We start from the raw sequence: 16,794 nt of genomic DNA on the forward strand, positions 1-16,794 counted from the left end.
ATCAGTAAAACCCACCATAACCTGAAAAAAATAAAGATAATAAAGCTGGTCATTTTTAAAATACTACCAAGTGTAATTACAAGCCCCAAAAGTGAAATTCATGGACTTACTAACAGACAGAAAAATGGTCCAAAGAGAAATGACACTGGATAGTCTAACAAAAGCTATCACTAGCTTATTTTAATAACATCCAAGTTAGGCTTACTGAGGTGTTTCAGTGAGTTTTTATAAATGTAACTTTTCACCAGTCTGTATTGAAGCTTTCCACATACTGAATACAGATAATTTACCCACTACCACAGCATTGAATTATGTGACCAGAGGTAAAAAATAGGCTACATCTCTGACTTACATTATGTCTCACATTATAAAGCCCAATGTTAAAGCTGGCAGCAAGGTCAAGACCTACTCTGGAATCCTCCATTTATTTAAATTAGGAACTTACACTAGTAGTGTAGAAAATACAGCAACCAAAATAATAAAATGATTGAGATGTCTGAGATCAAAATTAAATTTAAATAAATATTTAACGTCTTTACCAATAATTTAAGGTTTACTTATTTATACTATAGCTGGCATATCCAATAACCACAACAACAACATAGCCAAAACCAACAAATAATTTACTAAGCAGCATATAATCACCAATTACTGTTAATAGCTATGATTTTATGAGATGGTTGAAGTGTACTTTCTACCTACTGATAGTAAATGTTTATAAAAAACATTTTTTGACTCATGGTAGGGAACCAAAAAAAGTTAAAATTCTTCAAAAGCAGTGAACAGATTCAAATACAAGATAATGATTGGGTTTCAGCTATAGGTTTTACTTTAGTTTAGAAAGAGGTAGTTTGTAAAAGACCAGCTGCAAAAATAATATCTGCTAGCTTTTATATTTAGCATATCATAGTTGAAAATTAATACTTTGCTTTAACTACCACATTGTACAAATTACCCATTTCATCACAACATGTATATATACTTTTTAATCTGACTCTGGAAACAGAACCAAAAATTAAGGCCCCTGAGAATTTTTTTTCTCCTTGAGAATTTTAGATTCTTGTATTTATGAATGGACAAAAAGTGTACATATAAAAAAAAAAATCTAAGATATTTATTATTACTAAGATATTTATTATCACAAGAAATTGGTTATATTGCACATGGACCCATGCATTTTTAGCATGCTGTGATTAAGTTTATTACTACATAAAGGTTTAGCTTTCCAAGAATAAAATGAATCAAAATATTTAAAGGATAAAGGTTCAGATTTTCCTTCCTTTTTAAGAATAGGCAAATTCAATTAAATCTATAGCAATTGTTAATGCCACTATTTCAATTCATCAAAAGATGAACCTAGGTAAAAAATCAGGAGTGTAATGTTTATGTTATTTTTCTCTGTTCACAGAGCACTAAGATGAGTAATTAGAAAAAAACTGTTTGCAAATGCAAATACAATGAAGCAGCCGTTAATTAGCACATGCAAATGTAAGTTCAGAAAATTGCTTATTATCTACAATTATTTCAAAATGTTAAGTTCTATTTATACAAAATTAGAGATTATATTCTGTCTAATTAGGTGTAAATTTTAAGGATATGCATTAATTATAATTTGTCTTTGCAAATAGGATTAATTAGTGTTTGCAATAAGCACGTGCAAGTGAAGATTAACCACGAATCACACTTGCTCAAGTAATGGACTAAATGAATCAGCATCACTTTTTAAAAAAATAAATTTTTAAACAAAGAGAACCATGTACTTCAGTACCATTTCAGAAACTTTCACAGCAGAAACACACAACAGGCATGTGATCGTGCCCATAGAAAAGGCAGTGCAATGCACGTTGCTTATGATGGAGCAGAATTCCTTGGTGGAGTGCTCCCATTTTGCACAGACCAGGATCCCAGGGTTCAGTGTGACAGCTGAGAAAAGGAATATTCACTTCCCTTTGCCCCAAAAGTGACAGAGCTGAACGCTCACACTGTGTCCCTCCATGTAAGGCATGGTTTCATCACAAAATGAGGTCTGACCAGAACATTCAATACAGCACAAAAGCCATACAAAGCCAGAGCAAGGCATAAATTATAAGTAATTTTTGAATTTGGAGAGCCAAAGAAATAAAGCAACAAGAAATTTCTGTCCACATTTCTTGCAACCTGCAAATAGCTTTTACTTCCATCTTTGCATATGCATTCACAGGAACTGTAAAAAATAAATTAAAAAATCATACTATTCTATTTATGTTCACGCAAATAAATGACTATCATGTTCAATTTCAGATCCCATTACAAGAAAAAAAAGGAAAAAAAGGATGGTTCCCATCTCTGGCACCCTTTATAGCAGCCTTTTAAAGGCAAAGCATATTTTTATTCTAGTAATGGTGAACCCTCTTTCAGGCAAACACAGTGACAAATCCCTATGTGTAGGACATGACAGTTTCATGCATCCATACAAAGTGACACAGCAATTTATACACATCAGTACAAGACGGAAATTTTAGCACCTTTCATGTACAAAAGGTCCACACTGGAAAACCTCCATTGTGCTAATTGAGAATACAATGACGGACAAAAGGAGTAGCACTAATGAAAAAGAGCTCTTTTAAGTAAAAAATACAAAAACAAATGAAAAAAAACCCAAATCAAATACCAAATACCATTCTCCGGACTTACAAATAATAATTGTTTCCTCTACAAACCTACAGCTCCTCATATTTTTATAAAAAGTTGTGCCTGGGTCACTGACATTACAAAGATACTTAAAATTCCAACAGCTATCTTAATACGAATCCACAATCAACATTAAGGTTTTTGGAGGATGTTGACTACAGCAGGTAGCTAAAAACGGTTTTGCACTCAGGCCAATGTGCAACAAAATTCAGTATGTAAAGGCATCTGCTTGTAAGTTCCAGGTAAGGATCTGTGTACTCATCTGACCTAGCTCACCTACAAAGATACTGTTCAAAATGGAAGTTTATATTTTGCTGAAAGAAGGCCCTAGATCTTAAATATAATTTAGAGGCACCTTAGAGCCCAGTGGCATATTACATTGCTAAAACTAACTGTTCTTCTGAAACAAGAAAACTACAGTTAGATGTTGAGTTATCAAAGTTAATATTTATTGCAGCAAGCTACTTTACTCTTCTTAAAGTATGTTATTAAGAGAAACCCAAGAAAAAAGCCCTTTGGATATCTTACTTTATATAAGCTTTAGATATCCTTTGACACTTTATGCTGTGATTTGGATTTTGTTTCCATTCAGGGCTAGAGATGAAATTGTAGTCCTTATGTAGGTAGTATAATCATGTACAATCACAAAATGGTTTGCCAACTTTGCCTAACCTCAGGTCTCATAAATAATTTAAACAACAAAACCGAAAGTTTTCAAGCACGGCTATTCGTCTACCTGTAAAAGCCAGAGTTGCTACTGGCCAATTCCTACCTTGGTTAATTGAAATTAAGAGGTGTCAACACCAGCACACTGCTTCTTATAATCATGTATCGCTTGATCAACTATTTTGGAAAGGTTGCACTGAATTCAAAGCAGTTACAACAAGGCAGCTCTTGTATATTATGGTATGTCTAATGCCTGTGTGCCATCTTTAACACGGAACAATAGCAGTTGGTGATTAAATAGAGCAATCTAGCTAGAAACACATTCTGCGGTCTTCTTCTAACCAGGCAACAGTTTGAATCTAAGGATGAGAATCTAAAGTGGCCTGTGGATTAAACATTCTCTCTCCCAAAACTTCTCCTATCCCCACAGAGCTCAGCAAAGTAATTTTAAAGGAACATTTTAAAAGAAACGCTACATGTTGGTTTTCTTGATTATTTTAGTTCTGACTAAAGGTAAGCAAAATAATAGAGATTAGCAGGAAAGGAAGTGGTATAAGCTCCTGCACTTCCAAGGGTCACTGCCATTCTCTGACAGCTCTGCAGATATCAAAACCAGGCCTAACTAGCAGAGCTTTTCCCCACAGTGCAAGGACCAAAGCAACACTGATTTAGACACAGAAACATCTCTAGCAAAGATTATGATTAAAGTGCAGAGCCCATCATGTAGGTCCTCCAGTTGTCAGCTGCAGCTGAAACTTGCCACAGATACTGACTCTGTAGTCAGATAGCGGCTTTTAAAGTCAAAACAGATGAAAATGATAGCAAACAGAGGAGGAAGAGTCAGAATATTTAAATATCCTCATTATTATTTCTGGAGTGCCTGTGCACCAGTCAAAGCTTACTTGCATCAGTAATACTGATGTGCTAATTCAATATGCATTCAGGAAACCCACACCAGATGCAGTAACTCAGCACTAACCAAGAGCTTGGAGAATTGCAGGGGAAAAATAAGTAAGTAAATAAATAAGGATTTTGTGACAATCTTTGCTGTAACTTATTTTCATAACATGGCCACACAACCTACTTTGCAATAACTGATAGAGATGCTGAGTAAGGCAAAGAAGTGTTAGTAAAATTTACACAGTAACTTTTTCCAATTGGAAATTTCATTCTACAGTCAAAAGCTTTCCCTCCTGGTTTCACTGGTACTTCCATATAAACTTGAATTTCAAGACTTGAAACTATTGGTTCTGCAGTATCAATATGACTGAAGAAAATAAAAAAGACGTATTTCAAGGAGAGATGCTGAGCAAAAATAGAACTGCAGATGGGGAAGATGACTTCACAAATGAGCACAGAAGTAGCATGGAAACCAAAGTGCTGACAAAGAAAAAGTTTTGGAGGAAAGGAAAAGGGATAGAGGGAGGAATAGAGACCAGGGAATTAGAGAATTGTAATGGGTCAACGAGGCAAGCTTACAAGACAAGGAAGTGAAAGCACTGGAAGTTTCCAGAGAACATTTCAGAGAAAGATAGAAAAAATATTAAGAAAAAATTGAACACTCCATGAAATATATTGTAAAGTTTTCATCCCGGATTCCCTCCCCAATGCCTTTCACACTTGCACCTTCCAAAAGAAAATAGTTTCCTGTAGGCAGCAGACCTCTTTCAGCAATAATGCATTTGTTAACCTGTGAGAACTGACCTAGACTTCAGTCTTGGGAGAGCTGTAAGAGAGAAAAAATGTCATGTGCTGTGGGAGCTTTCCCTGCTGTTTACTTGAAATACCAACATCAGCTCTTACACACACACACACACACAGAGTGGAACAAATTTATGAAAATAAGGGTTGGAGAATAACCTTTCACATTACTGTTGAGGTTATATTTAATGAGTTTTAGCAAAAAGGAGGGAAAAAAAAAAAAGCTTACTACGTGCAAAAGAAACTCCAGGTAACTAAGAAAATGTGCAGAAGAGATTTCGAAAGACTCACCCTAAAGCCTTGGGGTAGTTCAATATAATGTTTTGGCATCCCAAACTGAACAAGGAAATTGAGTCAGGCTGCTTACGTTTCCTTCTCTGTCAATCAAAACAGAGCTTCCTCTGGCTACAGGTATTGAGCTGTACACTGTAAATATTTCTGTAGTTTTCTCAGTCTGATAGCTAGGAAAGTCTGAAGCAGCAGCAGGCTTCCCCTGGGCAAGAACGACCTAGAGAACAGGACAGTTCTATAACCTGGCCTTTAAAAGGGCTCCTGTGAAAAGGAGGTGAAATCCTGCCATGCAAAATATTGATCAGATATGATTTACCAGGTACATTTAATGAGATTTTTATTTGGTCCTGCAATAATCTGCTCAAATTAATATAAGAATAAAGATGAATATTTTATGAACACATGGCCCCAAGTCTTTGAGCATGTTTTTTTATGCTAATGGAGAAATACTGGTACTAATCACAGATTAATTAATTTTATCATAAGTAAAGGAGCATATTATATCCACTACTTACAACTGAAAGGCAAGAGGAGCAACAGCTGGAACAGTGCAGGATAGAAATGAAGCAGAAATGAGTGTCCTCAGAAGGAAAGCTGCCCAATGTTGTTAAGATATTAAATTTGCCCATCTTGACCGTAACATGAAGTAACTCATCCAGACTTCTAAAGAGCTTCTAGAATTGAAGCAATCTTCTTGTTGTGCAACAATAAAATCTGATGCCTGAAGATGTGAGATCTTTTCTGGTCCAGGCCAGCAATATGGACATCAAATATCTCACGTTTGTCCTCTTTGCATCCTCCAATTTACTGCCCTGGAATCTTCCACAAATGTGTGGTATGGCCAACATGAATAAATCATTCTGTATTTAGCCAGAACAGTGGCTGAAAATCCAATTATGGGTAATAATGTATTGTAAAATAAGCCTTCTGGGACTCTAAAAAGTTTTCTGTAGATCCCAAAAAGAATCTAAAAGCATTTTGATTTATTTGTACATCTTCATGGTCAGCTAAAAATGTTTTTTTCTTTATGGAATCCAAACTGACAGCACATAGTACAACTTCCCTGGTATTCCTTTCAGAGTATGTTACAAATAGTTCAAGAAAACCGAATGGTGGATAAACAAGTTTACAGGAATTTATTTTTTGGAATAAGACAGAGTAAACCAATATCATTTTCTAGACAGTTAAAAATAGATAAATAGAATTATCTTAACCTCCAAAGAATTGAAAATGGCATTATTTTCTTTTCATAGATTTTGAACATAGAAACTAGCATTAAGAACTACAGAAAAGGTATCACCTCCTAGTCCCCAGAAATTATTCTGTATGGGTAGTTTTGCTTTAAATGTATTTTTCTCTCTTTCCTTCTGCCTAAAAAGAAGAAAAAGACTGAGGCAAAACAGAATTTACAAGGAAAACTGTGACTTTCCAGTTTTTAGTATTGTTGAAGTTTTAGAAGCATGCTTTATGGGTGATAAAAATCATGTTTTATAGAAAAGAAAGGAGAGGATGAGCCAAATGGGACTGTAATGTGGAGAGAGAATAAAAACAATACAGCAAGATAAAAGGAAATGAGCAAAGGAGTAACAGCAGGAGAAAATAATGAGCCAGAACAAAAGCCCCACCACTAACAGAGTTTGCAAATATTTCCAACAGCAAGAGAAATTTGCAGACATGGAAACAAGAGAAAGGAAAACAGAAAAACCTGATGTTTAGGAATGGAATCAACCAAGTAATTTCTTCCCTTCCTTCTAAAGTGATGCAATGCCCAATTCCTGCAGCAAAAAACTAAGTCTCTTGGCCTGGAGCACCAATGGAAGTCAATGGATGTATGCACCGCAGTCATCACCAACACACCAATCTCAGTGGATCCAGGCATTTTGGAACAGAAGTTATGTAGTTCCACTTGTTCCTGAATTTGTTATGGATGTAAACTCCCACCTCTAATCAGCCACTTGATAATACTCATCTCTCACATGTTAACAGATCTGTAACTCCATGCAAGTGTTTTCCGAACATAAAAAACAATTTTAATATTATTAATGTTCATCCCATTCAGGTCAGCTGTAGGGTTATGCTTTGCTTTTGTTTGCTTTTCCATGAGTTTATGTGGCAAGGTGCTGGCAGTGGGAGGGTTGCAGGATGGCCTCTGTGGGAAAAGATCAGACACAAATACGCTGCCAGGCAGCTCCACAATGAACCCATGCACAGGGCACAGTGAGCGTCACTAAAGCTGGTGTCACCTCTCTGAAAACATACAGAAAAGCAAGAAAAAACCACCAGGATGCAGAGAAGTGAAGGAAAAAAAGGTGAGGAAGACTGTGAGCCTCCAAACTAGTGAAGAAGGACAAGATGGTGTTCCAGGGGCAGAAGAAGACATACACGCTGTGGCCTCTGGAGAGAACTGGACTGGAGCAGATGGATCTGCCCTGAAGGAACTACAGCCCATGGAGAGCCCACACTGGAGCATTTCCTGAAGCACAGTAAGACACTCAGTCCCAGATCCAAATTAAAACCAGGAAAGCACAAATGACACAATCTCTTACCGCTGCCTTGAATTCATTGAATGCTCTCATCATTTCCTGAGTCCCAAAAGTAACATTACCTATGGCTTCAGCTCATTTTATATTTAGATTTGCAACACAGCAAGCTTTTGACACAGAAAAAAATGGGGTCACTTCTGTCCAGGTATCAGAATGTCAGAATGATTAAAAATTCCTGTATTTACTTTGCTACATATATATGTATCAACTAGTGTCAGAGGACAGTTCCACAAACCTTCAAAGAAACTTGTGATGGTGTGAGCACGAGCAGATACATGAAAATGTCTGAAAAGCCAAACTGCTGATCATTGGTCTCACAATTTTTGTTCACATTCAATTTCTGTTCAGTTACTTGAGTGTTTTTCAGGCTATCTGGATGCTTGCAAAACATACATGATCTCAAAAGCTAACATCATTGAAGCCTGATAGAACCACTGAATTGGTCCACTTTGTAATTTTGCCTCTAACCAGTGAAACTCCTTTTTTCACGTTCTTTGTTTCTGTAATATCTGAAATTTGGCAATTTCTTAGAAGTTTTCTTGGCAGAATTTATTTGTAACACAACAGGACTCCAGTAGTAGATTTGTCTCTGCATTTTTTTCTCCTGAACCATTTCACAGACTGGAAAATGAAATAATAGACATACACACTTACAGAAAGTTATATTCACACAGATGCTTTTCAATACTTGCACATTGGGAAGTTCTTGTCTTTGATGTGTGCACTTAAAATTGTTTAATATGTTTGAGATATGAAGATCCTACTGTCTCCATCACCTGTTTCATGCAGTTGTGCTTTCCCCATTCTTTTCTTAAAATGTAATATGTCAGTGCAGGTGTTGGCATTTCTCTCCCAAATAGTCAATAGTATGCATGCATCATTACTCAATATAGATCAAGCCCCTCTATTTTACTATCAAATACAAAGCTACCACTTAATTTCACCATTAAGCTTATCATTAACAGCTTTTCCTTGGTATTTTTAGATGAATTAAATTCTCCCTGAAAGTAATGAAGCTGGTACTGAATATAAAGTTGTAATATGGTATCTAATTCATGCACTTTCAACTCCAGCATGATTTAATAGGTGCACATACAAAAATATATCTTTGCAAGGTTTTTTTTGGTAATGCATTTGCTAGCAACCAAACAGAACTTTTTTTTTTCCTTTTATTGCTGGTATCCAGTAGATTCTGCCATCAATTGCATGCCTTTTTGTACAATACAAAAGAAACATATTACTACTTCCCAAATCTCATTTATAATCCTTTCCCTTCATGCTCCTTCTTGCTGTTTTATCATTAATGTTAATGTTCTGTTGGCTCTTAAGAAGCAGAAGCTTACATTACTAAAAAATGAATACTAAGAGAGCACTGTTTTGAAATGAAGGTCGAGTACACAGCCTGGAAATAGTCCTCACTGCAGTTCTATTGAGGAAGAAATAGTAATAGGTCAAGGACAGAAATGGCATTTACTGTTTCTTTAGTAAAATATCTATTATATACTGGCTTTAGCCTCCTAAGTTTTAACACTTAGCTGAAATTCTAAAGCATACTGAGCAGTTTAAACTAGTGAAGTGGCCAAATTGTGTAAATATACCTAAAAGCCACTGGTTAAAACGGGGTAAACTCAGTTTCAGAAGAAAAGCCACTAATCTCCTGTATATTCAAAACCAACAAAATTTCCAGCTCTTTCACCATTCACACAGTACCCACACCCATGAAAAGTCTTAATGATCACATTACAAATTATTTTCAATGCATTTTATAAACATAACAAGCTACAGGAATTCTTTATTGCTCCAAATGCAATTGAGTTACAACAGAATAATTCCTATGCCAGTATTCATACTGTTCTGTGTTTTCATATTGAAACTGCTTCAGAAAATTATTTTAAAAAAAACCCCAAAAATAAAACTCTGACTGAAAAAAAAAATAAAAATCAGCCTTCAGTTCAAGCAGGATGTAACCTTTCTGCCTCTCTACAGTACCCCAGGTTTTTTGAGGCTTGTCTGCCTTTTGACTGCTCATAAGTGTTAAAATCATTCCTGTTCCTTCTCAGCCTTTCAACATTTATCACAGAATACTTGCTCTAGCTGTAACATTCTTGCACCTGTTACTGTGTTAAGCGTCCATTCACTCAACTTCTACTTTTCCCCCTCCTGTGCTGCACGAAACAGCCTTGCACTCCCGCATTCAGAAGTCCCTGGAGGAAATTGCAGAAAGCAAACTCAGGTTGTCTGGTACCACTTGCAAAGCATCAAATGGAGATAAACACTGTGCTAGGTAAAATAACAAATCTCTGCACCTGTTAAATGCCAATTCTCAGAATGAAAACAAAGTATTCTGCTAATACTGCTGTGCTCTATCTCTGTTAACTCAGTGTTACCATTGTTTGGAAAAAGACACAGCCTTTGGATCAAGCTAACGACATGGGAATAATTTGTTTTTGCCTGGCCCACTTGGATATTTACAGAAGACTATGTTTGAATATTTACAGGATAATTTACTTAAGCTCTAAAGGGCAGTTACCAAATGACCAGGTTACTATTACTCTTTTTGCACCAGCTGTTCAGTATTTTATAGCTATGTGGTGTAACACCTCTTACAGAATTTACCTGGCAGAGTTTTGGTGGTGGGGAGGGGGGCAGGTTTGGCTTTGTCAGCTAGATGTTTGTGTCTTACAGGTACCAGTAACAAGCACTTACTCTGTGAATGCTCTTCCAGTAACAAGCAGTCCAGCTAATTACAGGCAGTGGATGACAGCAGAGGCTCCATGGCTATGAAGTTATTCACCAAGATTTTCACAAAGAAATCTTTGGAGCAGGGTAAAACCAGTTGTAAGGGTTACAAGAAAGTCACATGCACTTGATATCAATGGTAAGAGCAAGGTGTACAGCATGTTAACAAACATATAAGAGAGATCCCAAGGGGATTGCAGAGTGAGGAAAAAGAAATCAATGTTACTATCAGACTCCTACAAGCAATCCTAATAGCGGATTTACTGCAATGCTCCCACAACTGACCAGAAACCACTGACCTTCAGATCCCAAATGGCTGTGCAAGAATGAGCAGTAAAATACATCATAGAAAGAGATAGGTACTAAGAACATTATAGAGATTTAATTTTTGACTGTTCAAACTAGATGTGCTGTATCACTGTAATAATATTTTTTTTAAAAAAATCTTTGATCAGACTGTTAAGACTTTAATTAAACTAGCATTAAGTTCTTGCCTATGCATACAAACTACTGATTGTGTGTCCTTGAAGTCTAAACAGTACCTGTCAGTCATGATTTTTTCATATAATTTAAATGCTAGGTGAGCAAAACATCAAACTGAGAAATTTTTATCAGTTGATACTACTTTGTAAAGATATACAGAAATGAAAGGAAACCAAAGAAATTTAAAAAAAAAAAAAAGAAGTTACTGTAAGTTATGGGTAATTTAACAGGAAAGTGAAAAATCCGACTCTTACACTCTATCCCAAAAGCCAAAGGGCTGGGTTCAGTTTTGCATTGAAATGATGGCTGCTTGCAACATCTCTATGATAGAACAAATACAGAAATAAACTAGCTCTTTGAGTATTTTAAAGTGTTCTTTCACAGACTTTGGAGGAACAGGCAAAAAAACTTCTTTATTTAGAAAGTGAAACTTACTTCCTCCACAGTGGAATCCTGAAAACATTTTTTTAATTCCACTATTCTTCTTTCATTAACTTACACAATTTTTCACAACCCTCTCCATTACCCATATATATATTTCTTTAAGTGAAATACAGATCTCTGTGCCAAAAAATCACAATGAAAAACGTTCTCTCTATCCTCTTCCAAAGAACAGTACCTGACAAAGACTGAAAATATTACTATAATAAAGAGAGTGATGAAAAAAGAAAGCATGACAGACAGAAGCAATAGGTTGGCATTTCTACGCTTATCAGTGATTACAAAAAGGATTTTTGTGCAAGGAATGGAGGAAGAATGGTGAAGTTCAAAAAGGAAGGTGAAGTTCAAAAGGATAATATGCACATGCTTGCTTCCGTTATTTCTTCAGATTACACACTTGCTACTTAATTGCTTTTACAAGATACTTCCAACAATACAGTAAGAACTATGCAATTATACACACAAAGAAATTCCAGGCAGCCTGACCAAGAGGGCAAGAGAGGATGCTGAAGGATGACTGTTAGGATCAAAGAGATAACAATGTAAGACTGAGAAACAGTAATACCATGTTAAGTGGTGCAGAATCAGCCAACATAATGCAACATCCCCTGTGAAGAAGGTTCATTCACTTTAAAGACTGGCATGAATATTTAGCTGAATAATTTTATTTTCAGTTCTGAATACTTTTATTTTCAGTTTCAGTAAAATGTTACTTTTGAATTAATGCAGCACATCCTCTGTTTGAAACTAAAGTTACAGGTGCTAAACTGTTGCTCCAGTTGAGTAACTGTTCATGAGGCCTGATTGAAATGGCAGAATAAAAAGAGTCAAGCATTGTTTATTATCAGTAAGAAAATATGTTAGGAGAAAAGGGTAAAAGAATACTGCTGGCACAAGCACTTTCTTATCTTACCTGGTAAGGGTGGGTGTAAAGTACCTCCTGGTGAATGAAGTCCTTCCTGAGTAAGGTTATACTGAAGCAACAGACAGTGTTGAATTTCATTGGTTTCTTGCTTAATAAAACCCTAAACTTGGAATCACCCTTCTCCCCTCACCCCTATCCCACCCCCTCTGGATAACAATTACGATCCACTCAAGCAGCACGGTCAATTCCAGCAAACACGATGCTTCCTTTGCCCCCGTGGATGCTCTCTTAGCAATGTCTCTTAGAAGCAGGAAAGTTAGATAGAAAACAGAGTAAAACTATGATTCTAATGTATTAAAAAATCAGAGTGTATGTTTTTAGGTTCAGCTCTTCTGTTTCCTGGGATAAAGCTGGGTAAATTCTGGCCTTCTACAAGCTTACCAAATACCTTACAGAAACGTTTCTTGAATCCCATGTAAGAATTATGTACATCATTATGAACATTTATAAGACCACCACATATTGAAAGGTCCTGACCCTGTATTCACAGTGTTATTCCTAGAAAAGGTAAAATACACATTTTAAAAAATAATGGTTTCCTCAGGTTTCCAGCTCCTGAAGACATATTTTTTCCATCTCAAGAGACAAGCATGAATGAAGGATTTTCTTATTTTCTTACTTGAAGTGAATCACCAATGGATGACTAAGTGCACAAAATGGTAAGAATAATTTTTATTTCAAATAATAACTTTGTCATAGCTTACTAATAATTTATTCATAGATACACTTAATAATGAAGATATTCCTCCAAAAAATTATATTTGACTGTTCATAATACAAATATTATCTTTAAGTAGTAGAATTCTGCCAGCAATGGTAACTTGCAGCTCATTTCATATACAGCAGTATTTAATTATATCCGTAAGTGCAGAGTGTCCAGATGTTGCTTTTTAATTTAATAATGATGGAACCAATGAGATGCTGATAGGTTTGTAAACTAAGCCTTCAGAACATGGAGAGTTCCACAGGGCCTTTAAAAACAAACAAACAAACAAAAAAAAGAAAAAAGAAAGAAGAAAAAAAAAATGAAATTAAATGAAATGTTAGTGATGTATGGTTTGATGGCAACACAAAGCAAATGAAAAATGACTGTTTCTGCTGTATGCAGTCATGCAGGCAGCACATAATAATAAAGCTTCTTTCACACTAATGATCAACACAACAATGAATTAAGTGAAAATGCAGAGAAAACCAGGAATATGGCTGGTCAGCTTGTGTGTGACACCGTTCTAGTCAGAAAATCCTTATGTACAACAGATGTTATGTTTTTACTAGAAAAAGGTCACCAGACTGAACTATGCTAACAGAGGAAATCTACATGCAACATGCACAAAACATTAAAACATTTCCACGTTACAATAAAACTGTGTAAGTAAATAATTCTGTAATAAAAAACAGTCACCCTAAGTGTACTAATGTAGCAAAACCCCTACACATTGCTTATAATGCTGAGGTTATCCATGCTTCATCTCTCAATTTTGTTTGTTGATCTTTTCTTCAAGGCGAAATCAAATTTTTCTCCATTTTAAGAAAATATACTCAAGGCCTATTGCAAAATGCTGCTATTTCTCAGAATATTTTGATTGTTATTGAAGGTATATTACTAAAAGGTTTAGTACTGTTATTTTCTGCCCTTACAAGTAAGACACTGCTAGTATTCAACATAATGCCTGAACAGAGTCAGCAAGGTATAATCTGGTGGGCAGCTTTTTTATTTCAATCAAATAAACCTATTCAAATATCCTGTTTGTCAGTGTCCTATTTCTTTCTATTCTTAATGAAACAGGTCAGAGTGGCTATAGAAAGAACATGGTATTAATTCTAGGGATAGCTGTTCACTCAGTTCCTACTGAGAGCAATCATGAACTTCTTGGTAGCACCTTTACAATAGAAATAACACAACTAGAACATACTGAAAATACACTACTGCAAATAAACTTAGGTAAGTCATATAAGTATAGCACAAAAATTAAAGTAAAGTAAGAAATAAGACAAAAAGGCTAGATGGACAATTTAAGTGAAAAAGCAACCTTCTGGAGAACTCTAAGGAGGAGACAGTGATGGAGCTAAAGCAGAAAAAGTGAGAAGAGTTCTATCTGAACCCAACAGAACTTCTAGAATGAAAAATTAGGAATATCTAAACACCTTTCTTTGCTTCTCCTCCTACTCCTCTCCCCTACCCCAAGACATCTAAGCAAAAAATTACTAAGTTTGGGAAATACTTCAAAGTACCTCATATTTTATTGCACTTTCAAAACAAGATAGCAGCAGAATAACTGCAGATACAAAGACAGAGGGTTATGACAGAAAAATGTAGAGTAAGTAGAAAGATTTAAAACACTGTACTGTTAATGAATATTATATCAAAGGAAAGCAGTGTTTTTTAAAGATCCAGAGACTACTAGTACTATAATCATTCCAGATCTGTGAGGAAACTCAGTTATATCATCATCGTATTTCTACAAATATATAAAGAGCACACAGCTTATCTGTACAAGCATCCAGAAGCTAACCTGCATGCCACAAATCAAAACTGAAGTCATTCATACCAACTAAGCATCACTGCAGAATGCAAATTTTATTGTTCTTTACTCCTAGAGATGGCAAAATTAAATTCAGAACACCCTGTTGATAACCAGCCACAGAATGAAAGTCTCTTTTTTTCATATGGCACACCTCAGTTTCAGTTCCATAATCCATTTATTGCTGAAGTTTATGTGAAAACCTGTTTTTTATTTAGTACCACATACACCAAACCCTCATCACAAGCATTTAGCCTCCAGCGAATTTGGCACCAATAATTTGAACTGTTTTTCTTTGTCACAAGCAGGCACAACAATTCATTCCTGTTCATGACTTGGTGGTTAAATAATTCAAACACCAAGTATGTATGGGTTGATGGTGAAACAATATGTTTCATAAAGGTTGGTGGAAGGCAATCATTAAAACTAAAAGAATTATCATCCCAGTTTGACATCATCAAAGCTTGATAATTTGCACACATAACACCAAAAAGAATAATAAAGAATAAAGAAAGTATCATAGATTTTGAAATGATATTTTGAAGTTGTATAGTAAAAAATGGAAACTGGACATGAGAAGAAGAGAAAATGAATGATAAAGGAAATTGTAGGAGTGGATGTAGCATATTAAGAACAACTGGGACATCCAGATATGAATAAGTACACAGACATAAAATCAAAGCAAATACTGAAATGGTTAATGGCTGGTTTGATTTCTAAAGGTATTTTTGAAAAAAAAGTAATTTTTCATGAGCAAAGGGTATATTATGCACAAGTTTTTATTATTTCCCTGTATACATGAGACAACAAACTCAGAAAGGAAATAAATAAATGGAGAAAAATAACCTAGTAGTAAAATACAACAGCGGACGTCCATCAGCCTCCAAGGGAAGGAGCAAAGGCAGAAGTAGGATGTATTTTCCAGTTTAGGCAGCAAAACACAACACACTTCATGCTGTAGCCAACCACACAAACACTTTGGACAGGAACATGTTTAGACTGGAAAGTTCAATAAGTTCAAGTACTTCAGTATTCTGTTCCCTGCAAAGACAGTATCCACAATCTGTGCTGGCTGGCTGCTGGGGAGGAGCAGGAGCACAGCAGGGAGGTGGAGGAGAACAGTTAGAGTACCCACCTCCCTGTCTTCCACTTCCTCCTAATCAAACACAGAGGCTCTGCAGGAGGCAGCACCCAGGTTTTGAGAGGTTAAGGGAGGCATGCTGTCCAAGGTAATGCAGAGCGAGCTACAAAACAAATACCGTAAAATATGTATCAGTACGGATTTTAATATTGCATGATTGTACAGGTGATAAAAGTCAGTGCCTTCTTATCTGTCTCACAGCACCACTGTAAACACAGTGCTGGTGATCACCAAAGAAAGGTTAAGTTTTGTCTGTAGCTGTGCAAACCAAACTGCAGCAGACTGACAGCAGCAGTACACAAGTTTGTTGTCTGAGACATCAGAAGCATCATACAAAATGTAAGGACCACTACACTGGAAAGGATGTTCATTAAATGGGGAATGAATTTAGGACCAGTCCAAAACTTGTTTACATCAGCTTTACTCCCAGTATGAAGGACAAAGAGCAAACAGGATAGCAGTTCTCAGATATGAAATCTGTAACACCAGCAGAAGGCAAACATAGAAAAGACATTGGAGAAATCACATCAGGTCTTAGGAAGTTCCATTTTGTGGAGAATAAAATTACGTACAAACTCTTTCAATCCAAAGGCTGATAAAGATTGACAAAGTGGTGCTGAGTTGTACTTCCCTTGCTGACAGAAATAAGAATTGTCCTGTGATTGCTTAATT

The 16,794-nt window shown here is 35.9% G+C and overlaps 1 protein-coding gene across 31 annotated transcripts in view; it reads right to left on the reverse strand.

Annotated features, from left to right (window-relative positions):
- Positions 1-16,794, reverse strand: part of CCSER1 (coiled-coil serine rich protein 1) — a 648,564-nt gene that overhangs the window by 205,836 nt on the left and 425,934 nt on the right. For 6 of the 31 annotated variants that reach the window (XM_086888615.1, XM_086888607.1, XM_086888604.1 and 3 more), the window contains 2 exons: positions 16,117-16,225; positions 13,117-16,022 (listed from right to left, as the gene is read on the reverse strand). The exons of 11 other annotated variants lie outside the window; for them this stretch is intronic. In XM_086888615.1, the coding sequence (XP_086744741.1) occupies positions 16,142-16,225 (84 nt within the window). In that variant the 3' untranslated portion in view covers positions 13,117-16,022; positions 16,117-16,141. Of the gene's footprint in view, positions 1-13,116; positions 16,226-16,794 lie in introns of those variants that run through there. 14 more of the 31 variants (XM_086888608.1, XM_086888605.1, XM_086888596.1 and 11 more) reach the window with 7 other exon arrangements.

Source organism: Cyanistes caeruleus, chromosome 5, assembly GCF_971803275.1.
Source record: "Cyanistes caeruleus chromosome 5, bCyaCae1.hap1.1, whole genome shotgun sequence".
In the NCBI taxonomy this organism is placed as follows: domain Eukaryota; kingdom Metazoa; phylum Chordata; class Aves; order Passeriformes; family Paridae; genus Cyanistes; species Cyanistes caeruleus.